General features: G+C 48.0%; 1 protein-coding gene across 1 annotated transcript in view; it reads right to left on the minus strand.

The window, feature by feature from the left end:
- The window catches only part of RHPN2 (rhophilin Rho GTPase binding protein 2), a 55,972-nt gene that overhangs the window by 10,788 nt on the left and 32,867 nt on the right, over positions 1-12,317 (minus strand). The window contains exons 5-11 of the mRNA XM_007470945.1: positions 9,996-10,073; positions 9,498-9,622; positions 7,757-7,923; positions 5,434-5,621; positions 4,870-5,026; positions 3,173-3,292; positions 1,475-1,669 (exon numbers count right to left, since the gene is read on the minus strand). Coding sequence (XP_007471007.1) covers positions 1,475-1,669; positions 3,173-3,292; positions 4,870-5,026; positions 5,434-5,621; positions 7,757-7,923; positions 9,498-9,622; positions 9,996-10,073 — 1,030 coding nt within the window. The remainder of the gene's footprint in view (positions 1-1,474; positions 1,670-3,172; positions 3,293-4,869; positions 5,027-5,433; positions 5,622-7,756; positions 7,924-9,497; positions 9,623-9,995; positions 10,074-12,317) is intronic.

The following is a 12,317-nucleotide window of genomic DNA, read 5'->3' on the forward strand; positions in this document are numbered from 1 at the left end:
CACCCCTATGTTCATTGCAGCATTGTTTGCAATAGCAAAGATATGGAAACAACCTAAGTGTCCATAGACGGATGAACAGGTAAAGAAGATGTGGTATATATATATGATGGAATACTACTCAGACAAAAAAGAAAAAAAAACAAAGAATGAAATCCTGTGACTTGCAATGAAATGGACGGACCTTGAGGATATCATGTTAAGTGAAATAAGTCAGAGGAAAAAAAAACACGATATGATTGGAATCTAAAAAAATCCCCCCAAACAAATGAACAAACAAAACAAAAACAAACTCATAGATACAGAGGACAGATCTGTGGTTACCAGAGGGGTTTGGTGGGGGGCAGGATGGGCAAAATGGGTGAAAAGGGTCAACTCTATGGTGATGGATGGTAACTAGACTTGTGGTGGTGATCACCCTGTAGTATATACAGATGTTGAATTATAATGCTGTACACCTGAAACTCATAAAATAAAAAATAATAAATAAAGTCAAACTCATAGAAGCAGAGAGCAGAATGGCGGATGCCGGGGGTAGTGGGGGGTGGGTGCTGTGAGGAAATGTTGGTGAAAGGGTACAGAGTTTCAGTTATGCAGGATGACTAAGTTCTAGAGGTCTAACACAGTACAGTGACTATTACAACACTATATTGTATACTTGAGGATAGATCTTAAGTGTTCTCACCACACACCCACTCACACACAGACACCATGAAGTAGAATTTGAAGAAATTTTCACTTCCCAAGTAAGAACTTTTCCCTGCACCCCCTGGATCCACTGTATCAGTGAAACTTTTACTTCTTGTTTCATAATAAAAATAATTTTTGTCTGGGGGGAAAAAACAAAGAAAATGGAGCAAACAGGGTAAAGATCAAGCCTTGGAGCAGGAATAAGGATGCAGGTGGCTTTCAAACTATGGAGCTGGAGATGAAAGACAGACAGCAAAGTGCAGTTTTCCAGAAGGCAGGTGGCACGTGGGTGGGTGTGGAGCGTAGGGAAAACGTCGAGGCGAAAGGCAGCTCCTGGGGTCTCCTGACTAGCGGTGGGGGCTGGAACCCCAGGGGAGGCCGTGAGACTTTAAGGAAAGGAATCTAGAGGAAGCAAGCCAGGGAGAGGAGACCCGCAAGAATGCCAGGAGGGGCGGTGGGTTTGGGCAAGACCGTCAGCAAATAGGGTGGAGAGGAAAGTGAGGGCAGAAAGAACCAAGGTGGCAGGGCCCTGACGCCATAGGTGGCGTGTTGAGGGGCAGGAGGGGGTCGGCTGCCACCAAGGGGTCACCAAGGACGAAGACCATAAAGAAGGCCCTGGATCTGGGAAGGACGAGGTGAGGACTCCAGGGCAAGAGCAGCACGCGGCCCTGTCCCAGTGCCCGGCACACAGCAAGGGTTTGCCTGGCCCCTGCAGGATGAGCGCCCGAGCGCCCCTGCCTCTCACATGGCACACTCTGCACCTGGCACCGGCACCCAGGCCACTCACAGATGATGTCGGGAACATCGATCAAGCTCAGCAGGTCATAGTCGTCACGGAGCTGAGTGTACTTGAGCCGGGACCGCTGGTGTGCCGCAGACAGCACCTCCTGCAGCACCTCGATGTTCCGGAGCTTCTTGCACAGGCTGGCCTCCCTCACGGACTCCTCGTGATGGGTAACAGCTCGGCACAGATGGGACTTGCCTGCCCACAGAAAATCAAGACGACAGGACACATGTCGTAAACTGCAATGTGAGTACCTCAAGGAGAGCCCGAGTGCCCAAGGATTCGCCCAGAAAGGTGGACGTTCTCTTTTCTGAAGGATCTGCCTGGATGGCTTCAGTCCCTCTTAAATGTGTGTACGATATGCTCACTGGTGTCTATAAAACTTTCATTCAGCAAACATTTACCGAACATTCTAGGCATTAGAGATAAAGCAATGAACAAAAACTCGCCTCTGCATTCATGGAGTTTACATGCTAGTGGTTGAAGACAGATAATTAACAAGCAAAGAAATATGTAATGGGTCGTGTGGCTATAAGGTTCTGGAGAAAAATAAAGCAGAAATAAAAATAGGCAGATGTGGCATGAGAAGATGGGGAATGGGGAGTCGCCCTTCTATTATGGGTGATCAGAAAAGGCCTTTTAGAAGGTAACTTTTAAGCGGAGCCCTGAAGGAAGTGAGGGCACAGTCAAGAGGATATCTGACAGAAGAGCGCTCCTAGAAGAACAGCAGCAAGTGCAAAGTCCCTGGGGCAGGAGCATGCCTGCAAGTTTAAGGACAACAAGGAACTTGGGAGTTTGGTTGGAGGGAGTGAGGGCTGGAGAGAAGGGTAGGGAATGAGGCCAGAGAGGAACAGGGGCTTGACCATGTCCAGCCTCACAAGTGCAGGTGAGGAATTCTGCTCCACCTCTGGGTGAGATGGGACCACGAGGGCTCCCTGGTCAAAAGCTGGGCAAGCCGTGTGACCTCTCTGGGCCTCTGTTTCCTCAGATGAAAAATGGGGAGTCATACCATATGTATCTCATAGGGTTGTGTGAGGTTTAAGCGAGTCAATGTCTGTTAAGTAAGCACTACGTAAGCTTGGACCAGGGTGGTAGGTAAGAAGTGGTCAGATTTGGCATATTTCTCTAGGTAGAGCCAAAGGGATTCGCTAATCAAATGCGGGGATGAGAAAGAAAGATGAGGGCGGAGAATGCGTCCAAGGTTTCTGGCCTGCACACCTAGAAGGATGGAGCTGCCATCCCTGAGATGGGGAAAGTGCGTGTGTGGGGTGGTGGGGGACAAGACCGGGTGGAGGAAGAATTCAGGTTTGGACATGGAAAGCATACTCACTCTGAGACCTGTTAGAGACCAAACTAGGGCAATTCATTCCCAGTTCTTAGGTGTGGCCTAAGAAATGCGTCCTTCCAGATTAGCATGACCAAGGGCCATCCCCTGGACACCCGCTAGGGTGTTGGAAGATTGCCAAAGCTCTGGCTCCATCGTGGGAGCCCTGGTCCCTCGCAGAACCTGTGAGAACACAGCTCTGGAAGCCCGCTGAGGCCAGAGGACTATGCCTCCCAGTTTCTGAATCCAGAGTGGCCACGATGACTCAGGAAGCCCTACTCTCCGGGCCCTGCCCTGGGGACCTGTCTGGAGCTGCTGGTGAGTGGAAGTATCAGATGGGGCACAGGGAGGGAGGGAGCAGGAGAGCCGACACACACCCAGCCCCTGGCGCTGGTGAACGTTTTTCAGCGTGGCCAAGGGCGTCATCCCCTCTGGCATGTGGTCGTAGAGCTGGGACAGGCACTTCTCCTGGTGGTCCTCATCTGAGCCAGGCTTCACTGCAACAAGAACCACAGGATAAATCCCTTCTTGTGGCTGTGGTACGGGCTCTATAGATGGCACCGCAGACCCACTGAGAGATCCCTCTTTCAACCACATCCCCAGGTTCCCTTCTCCAGCTTTACAAGGCCCTTGGGATAATAGGTCTCCTTTCCACCCCTGGACATACCCAGGCAATCCAGCCCAAGGTCTCTGTGCAGGGGGCCCGGCACACTCTAGGGGCTCATGGTTTGGCTCCAAGACCCTGCTCTCTACCTGCTCCCCATCACCCATCTCATGAACCTCCAAGCACAGCCCCACCTCAAACCTCTGGGGGCCTCCATGCCTGCACCCTCCCTGGCACGTGTCCCCTCCTGACCTCACCAAACCACCCACCGCTACCTCAACACTTCCGGCCTCTGTTCCAGGGCTCACTCAGATCCTGTTCTCACTCTAGCTGTCCTTTCCCTCCTGGTTCAGCTGGAAACGTCCTCAGAGTCCCGAGTCTAACTCGAATGGCACCGCCTCTGAGGAACCATCCATGACTACACCAAGGACTCCAACTGCTGCCTCATTTGTGTTCCTACCACAGTGACTGAAGCACTGTATTTCGGCTGGTTTACATGACTTGTCCTGCCTAATAGACCATAAAATAATACTAGCAGGAGCAGCTGACACTTCCAGAGAGCCCACCGTATACACGGCACTATTTAGCTTTGCATAGAGGCATTTAGTTTTCACAACAGCCTGTGAGATAGGTTCTCTTCGTGTCCCCATTTTACAGATGAGAAAACTGAGGCACAGAGCAGGTACGTAACTTGCCCAAGATCACCCAGCTAGTAAATGACAGAGCTGAGATATGAACCCAGGCAGTCTTGGCCCCAGAGGTTATGCTTTTTGTTACTCAGAGGGCTGCCTTGATTAGCACCAATTGCAACAAAAGTCCCACCCAACCTCAGATCAGAGCCAAGACCATGGGGAGGAGGGTGAGGCACTCACTGCAGGCTGAACATTTAAGGAGGTGCCCCAAACTCAGCCATCAAGATATATATGATATTTTAATACAATTTTCTAAATATCAAAATTAATACAAAAATATTCATGATAAACAACCGATCAAACTTTTTTTTTTATTTCAGGTTCCCATGTGGCTCAGTAAGGCACCGTTATTGCTCTGTGTCCTTATTTAAAATTTTAATCACCAAGGATATTTTTGCCTTAGTTTTGATTCATTTACAATTATAATGTTAAAATATTATCTCAGTTACTGAGTATATCCCCTTAGATTTCATGCCTGAGGCGAGTGCCTCCCTGGTCTAGTCCTGGCCCTAGATTCCAGGTGAAACATCATCTCCATGAAGCTGTCTGTTCCATCCCAGGCAGAAGGAACGCTACCCCTCTTCCTCCCACAGGAAGGAACTGCATAACCCCTAATCCCACCCTGTTGCCTGGGCCAACATGTAATCCCCACCCTCTGCCCCCAGGCTGTGAGCATCTCCCAGGCAGGTAGACAGCTCTCACTCAGCTCAGAATCACCCAGAGGAAGCAAAACCACAACCCTGACCAAAAGCCAGAGCCCCGAGATGCCAAGCCTTACGCTGGTGGTCGAGGAGGAGGGTGGCTGTGAGGTAGTGGGCCAGGGCTTCGTAGTGGTGGGCCTTCACGCAGGCCAAGCTGGCCCAGGAGTATGGGATGTTCTCCTGCACTGGCTCCTGCTTCATGGCCGTGTGCAGCTGCCGATAGACCTCTCCCACCTACAACGGAAAAAATGTTGGGAACGAGGAGGGTGGCACAGGGGCCCTCACGTATCCGGGCTGCAGAAAAAGAGCCCTTTCTTCTAGGCAGCAGCCCCTGCCAGAGGTTGCTCCAGAATCTGGGAGCAACTCCAAGGTCTCCTAGCGCTGTCAGTGTCAGAGTTAACAGGGAGATCAGGCCACTGTCATTATGCTGGTTTTTAGACTAAGCTGCAGATGGAATCAGTGATCCGTATCTGAAACACCATTACCTGCCAAGAAAATGCAAGCCAGCACTCTGGCCAGCCTGGGCAGGCATGCTGCCCAGGTCACGGGCAAGCTGCCGTGGGAAGCCCCCGCTGCGTCCAGTGGGCCCACACCAACGAATCCCACTCACTCCGGAAGTCACGGGAAACAGTAGGGCTTACCTTGGCAGCCTCCTGAGCCACCTTCACCAGCATGAAGAACTCATTCTGGATCCCAGAAAGGCAGATTTTCTCAAACGTGCTTTCTTGGGCTTGCGCCAGCATCATTTTGACCAGCACACTGAGCATGGCGGGACTCATGTCGTAACTTGGAGTGTGAGTAAACGTCTCTTTCAGGTAGTTTAAAACCCCTACGATTGGAATTGTTTTGCACGTTAGTTGGGGATCATATTTATTTCACCATGCTGCTCAGGAGTATGGAAAATGACAGAAGCAAGAATATAAAACTGGTGTCCTGAAGCATCTTTAGAAAAATCTGATTCTCAATTACCATAAGATCCAGCAATTCTACTCCTAGGTATAACCCCACAGAATTGAAAGCAGAGACTTAAACTGATATTTATACATGAATGCACATGGCAGCATTATTCCCAATAACCAAAAGGCAGAAACAACTCAAATGTCCATCCACAGACATGGGGATATACAAAATGTGGTATATGCCTACAATGGAATATATCAGCCTTAAAAAGGAAGGCAATTCTGACATGCTACAACATGGATGAAGACATCACACTAAGTGAAACAGGTCCATTACAAGGACCAATGTCGTATGATTCCACTGGGTGAGATGAGGTCTCTGGAACAGTCAAATTCATAGAGACAAAAAGTAGAATGTTTCCCAGGGGCTGAGGGGAGGAAGGAATGGAGATTTAGTGTTTAATGGGACAGAGTTTCTGTTTGGGGTGATAAAAAAGTTCTGGAGATGGATAGTTGCACAACAATGTGACTGTACTTAATGCCAACGAACAGTAATCCTAAAAATGGTTAAAATGGTAGTTTTGTTATGTATGTTTTACCATAGCTAGAGAACTTTAGTTTTCCAACTCTCTTCCAAAACATTTACGTCTGTATCAAGCAAGGAAACCAGCCTGCTCCCTATCCATTCCTGTCTCACCTGGCACACTTGTGAGAAATTCCATACGTGACTAGACATTTGATGGAGGTGAAGGTAGAAGGCAGACAGAATGACGGAAGGGCTCTCAGGCGGACATGCTCACACTTAACCCCTGGGTCATTCAGAAATTCTGGGCTTTCCCCCAGGACCTCAAGAAAGATCAACTCAGCCACTCCAGTGGAAATTTTCATGCTGTAGCCCTCAGCTGACTTTTTTATGTGTTAGAAAAGTGTCACAGCATTAAATGACAATCAACCTGGAGCTGAAATAAAATCTCCGGCACAAATCCCATCTGACTGGTTCTTCTGGTGTTGCTGCAAAGCATAAACTGCCCTGCAGAAGGTAGGCGACGGCTGCAGGCTGTCTGCTCCTTTCTGGGGTTCGCTCCTACTCTGTTCTCAAGCTTTGTTTTGTCCATATCTCTGGAATCTTAGAGACAGGTCACCAAGCATACCTGCTTCAGAGTCCTCAGAAAGAAAGATGAGCCCAGAAAAGGATTTACAGTGAAAGAATTCAACTCCCACATGGAATTTCACAGTGTCGTTTCCTCCCAAGGGATCAATCATTTTAACCAAGCAATTCCATGATCAGCCAAAATGGCAAAGCCACAGTTCTTCACGGCCTTGCAGAGCAAAGTCAGATACCCCAAAAGTATCTGCCAGGGGTAACACTCCAAAACAGAGTGACAAGGACTGGCACAGACGGAAACTCGCCGTGGAGCCAGCTCAGTGCATCACACGTTGGTCTGTGCTTGTCACTGCTTTTGCCCACTATTCCCTGTGCCGAGACTGCTGGTCACAGGCCCTGCTAGAGGGAAGCAATGCAGGACCCTCGAACACCCATGAGGCAGGCCTGCCCGTTGCACCTCGCCTGGCAGCCCCCAGTCCCCTACAGGCTGGCACTAAGTGTCACTTGGTAGGGGGCCGAGAAGAGCAACCTTGGGTGAGCGAGCGTCTCAGAATGAGCAAAACAGAAAGGCAAGGGTAGTAATATGCACCAAACAGGCACGTCTGATGAAAGAAAAAAGAAAAAGCCTACATTCCCACCATTTGAGAAAACTTATTCTCTTCTTCGAAACTGTGTTCAAAGAAACAGTCCATTCTCCGCCACCTCTGGGGCCGCTTGTTTGGAAAAGATTAATCGTTAACTACTGTGTACACGAGCCATATTCAGACAGAAACAGGGTTTGAGCCAATAAGCGATTTTCTTGGTGCGAAGATACACCGGCTCTGGAAACTGGCCTGGCCCTTTCAGGCCTGTGAGGCCAAGTGTGGGCCTGTGGAGGACCCACGAACCCCCTTCAGCTGGGGTACCAGGGCCACCTGGCAGGGCCAGGGCTCTATCCCGGCAGCCCTCGCAAAGACACACCTGCGGCTCTCTGAAAGGCATCCACTGTGCTCTGCAGCCCAGCTTCTGTCTGTCGATTGCACCGCGTCCCGATCTGTGTGTACAGGGCTCCAATGTTAAACAGAATGCTGGCCTTCTCCAGCAGCAAGTTCTGTTGGCTAACCGGAACCCCCGTGAGGGAGTCATACCTATTTAAAAGAAACGTCTTTTGAGAATATGAATTCCTTGGCTAGTGAGTGCCACCTCTGGGTAAAAATGGACAGAACTTATTTCTTGAATAAAACTCAAAGATGCACATGCAGTGAGGTTTTATTTCCAAGCAAGACGATGGGCCTGATCATACTGAATAAAGACACCCGCAAGCACAAACTGAAATAGGGATTCTCAACCGGGACGTCCTTCCATAGGTGAACGGATATACAGACTGTGGTACAGCTACACAGTGGAAAATTATGCAACACTAAAAAGAAGTGAGCTATCAAGCCATGAAAAGACATGGAGAAACCTTAAATGCATGTGACTAAGTGAAAGAAGCCAATCTGGAAAGGCTACATACTGTATGATTCCAACTATATGACATTCTGGAAAAGACAAAAAGAATCAGTGGTTGCCAGGATTGGGGGTGGGGAAGGGTGAGGATGCCTAGGTGGAAGGCAGAGGATTGTAGGGCAGTGAAACTGTTCTGTGTGATACTATGATATGATGTGGATACATGTCATTATTACATTTGTCCAAACCCATGGGAGGTAGCCCCCCAAGAGTGAACCCTACTGTAAACAACGGATGTTGGGTGACAGTGAGCCAATGTAGGTTCATCAGCTGTAACAAATGGAACACTCTGGTGGGACGATGTTGACAGTGGCGGAGGTCGTGGGTGTGCAGGGGCGGGGGCTATACAGGGACTCTCTACACCTCCCACTCAATTTTACTATGAACCTGAAACTGCTCTAAAAAATACAATGTACTAAAAAAAAAAAAGAAGCCTTCTCCTAAATGAAATATAGCAAATCCTAATCCTTCATAACTCTTCCTGAAGTCTAAAGACTAAGGATATGTTTTAAAGTTCACATATCAACCAGGGGATAGATACGGAGCTGCTTCCTAATTCAACGCGGAGGACAAGTCACATTTGGCCCTTTCACCCACGTGCCGGCAGCTAACACATCTTTAGAAAACGTCATCTGCCTTTCCTTCCGAAAGGAAGCATCAATAGCCATCTGCTGTGGTGAGATTAAACTCTGAATACGCCCCTTAGCTACTGGGATTTACTTTCATTTCACACAGCCCTAAGCAACTCAGAGAAGAGGTATAGCGTCTCCAAAATATTTAGACAACACTAATCATGGTAAGTACCAACTCTGGGGAAGAATCCAAGGTTCTGCTTCAGTTTGTAAAATCTGATCTATTTCTGTTTGCTGCCCTTGTCACTGGGACAAAACCTGATTCCCACTCCCATGCCATCTGGGACAAGAATCTTGTTTCTTGTTAGTTCCACCTCAGAGCCCCAGTGTTTCCCCCGCGATAAAACGAGCAGGAAAAAAATGCCTTTTCTCCTCGGCTCACTTGCTCTGAGAAGCAAGAAGCCATGGTCTGTTGGAGCCTTCTCCCCCGGATCCCCTTCATAAATAAACACTGGTTTATCTACATGTCTCCTGTATTAACGGGACAGTTAGAAAGAGGAGGCCACGCTGCAGAGGAGCCTCCGTGGGACAGAGGCTCCCAGCGGTGGCCAGAGTGGGAAAGCCCCAGCCCAGGCACGTACCAGGTAAACAGGATCCCCATTTGTCGGGTGGGTGGGAAGAATCGGCTCTCAACAAACCCCAGCTGGATGAAGTAACTCATCAGCAGCTCGACCCCAGCCTCATCTCGGCTGGGGGTCCGACAGGCCTGAAAGGAAAGGAACCACTGAGGGGGTGAGGGGGTGACCGGGTGAGCATAGTGCAGACAGCCAGGCAGGGAAGATGCTCACACACGCTATTTCTCCGGAGCCTAGGCCCCAGTGCTAGTATCATGAACTCTAGGAGAGATGGGCAAGGCTGGAGTGAACTCTTGGGTCCTGGAATCCAGCCCCAGACGTGTATGTCTGTCCCCTCTGTGGTCTTCTTATGTGGCAAGTTGAATGGACGATTCTGACAGTTCCTCCCTACCACCTCCGACCACCAGCGATTCTACAAGCCTTCAAATGAAATAATGGGATCATCTGAAGACTCATCAAGCTCTAGTAGTCACCCTCTTCACCCTGCCGCACACAGGAACATACTTGTCTCAGATCCATAAGATCTGCTATTTCATCTTCATAGAGGTAGCTATCTTCACTGTAATGTTCCAGAATAAAATCCTGTAAGAAAAATGAGATACTGTAAGGTGTGACTCAAAACCGTAAACAGGTAAAATAGTAATGTCTAAGGTGCCCCCCCTTTAAAAATACATGTAGAGGGACTTCCCTGGTGGCGCAGTGGTTAAGAATCTGCCTGACAATTCAGGGGACATGGGTTCGAGCCCTGGTCCGGGAAGATCCAACATGCCGCAGAGCAACTCAGCCCGTGAGCCACAACTACTGAGCCTGCACTCTAGAGCCCGCGAGCCACAACTACTGAAGCCCGCGTGCCTAGAGCCCATGCTCCGCAACAAGAAGCCACTGCAATGAGAAGCCCACGCACCACAACGAAGAGTAGCCCCTGCTCGCCACAACTAGAAAGGCTGCGCGCAGCAACGAAGACCCAACACAGCCAATAAATAAATAAATAAATAAATAAATAAATAAATGTTTCTTTAAAAAAAAAAATACATGTAGAATTCATAAAAACTTATGGGAGAGTGTATACTGCAGTGATTTTCTAAGTGGTGGGATTTACTTTCTTCATTTTATTTATGTATATTTTAAATTTTTGTTTTTGTTGCTTCAGTAAAAAGGGAAGTTGAAGTTATTTTTTATTTAAAAATGGGGACTTCCCTGGTGGTCCAGTGGTTAAGACTTTGCCTTCCAATGCAGGCGGTGCGGGTTCCATCCCTGGTCAGGGAGCTAAGATCCCACATGGCTAGCGGCCAAAAAACCAGAACATAAAGCAAAAGCAATATTGTAACAAATTCAGTAAAGACTTTAAAAATGGTCCACATCAAAAACAAAATCTTAAAAAAAAAGTGTCTTGGCAGCACAGTTAAGTGACTTGCGTAAGTGACTATAAGTTCAATAATTCTAGCAAACATCACAGATATTCAGGGGCTCAGACCTTCGTCCTTCGGGCACAGGGTCTTCCTGGCAGAGGGAACTCATGTCTGGGGACTGTTACGAGGATGCCACCCTCAGGGTCTGTGATGGGAACCTTTGTGAGAGCAGCTCCGTGCACTTCCACAAACAAAGCACCCCTGTGAGACCTCCAACGGGGTCCAGTATTTCATGACCACTTGGTGAGTTCATTCGGTCATAAGATACATTGATGACCACCTGCTATGTGCCAGGCACTGTTCACAGTGCTGGGGCTACTTCAGTGAACAAAACAAAGATCTTGCCCCATGGAGCTTATAGTCTCACAAGGGAGCACAGACATTAAGTAACAGGCACAACAAATAGGTAAATTATATCATATATTAGGAGGAGGCAAGTATTACAGGAAAAAATAAGATGAGTATAATGGGTATGGAGAATGGATTCTTGCATAACATCCTCCGTAAGTGCTGGCTCTCCCTGGCTGCAAAAAGTTGAGGAGATTGTTCATTACATTCTCCCAAGTGAGTGTGAGTATTCTCTTTACACGCTTCCTACATTAAAGTCCCTTCTATTTTTATATGTTCAATGAATACGTACACATACATCCATTTACTCTCCGCTTACAAAAATGGGACTGTACTGAATGAATATACAACGTTGCCTTGCTTTTTTTCTTTTCTTTTCTTTTTCTTTTTTTTTGGCTGCACCGTGAGGCATGCAGGATCTTAGTTCCCCAACCAGGGATCAAACCCGCGCCCGCTACAGTGGAAGCGCGGAGTCTTAACCAGTGGACCATGGGGGAAGTCCCTGAAACGGTTTTCAAATATAATTAATTATGTTATTAGTGACATTAACTATGGTGAGTATGATCTGGGGAACAAAGCTCCTCTAGGGCTTCTCCGACAACATCCCTGAGAGCAGCGTTAGGGCCACGACTCAGGAGATGCTCCAGGATGAGAACTGTATCCTTTCCAGAGCAGCACGCTGCTGTGTCAACTACTACTGTGGACACTGGCAAAAATGTCCTTAAAATTAGGAGAGAAATTACACTTAAAATGAGAAGTTAAAAGAGAAACTTTACGTCAAACTCACAGAGGTCAAAGAGGATTTTGATACATTCTAAATGTATTCTTGACTTTGAAATTTAGTAATCTAGGATTGATTCACACATATTTAGTAGAATAAAAAATATCAAGCCGAAACCCACTGTAAATATCGGGGGCAAGACAAGGATGTCTACCACCACTGCCATTACTTAGCGTAATTCCGAAAGTTCTCTAGCCAACAATTTAAGAAAAGTAAGATATAGATGTTAGAGGGCTTCCCTGGTGGCGCAGTGCTTGAGAGTCCGCCTGCCGATGCAGGAGACGCGGG

Source organism: Lipotes vexillifer, unplaced genomic scaffold, assembly GCF_000442215.2.
Source record: "Lipotes vexillifer unplaced genomic scaffold, Lipotes_vexillifer_v1.1 scaffold182, whole genome shotgun sequence".
NCBI classification, from domain to species: Eukaryota; Metazoa; Chordata; class Mammalia; order Artiodactyla; family Lipotidae; genus Lipotes; species Lipotes vexillifer.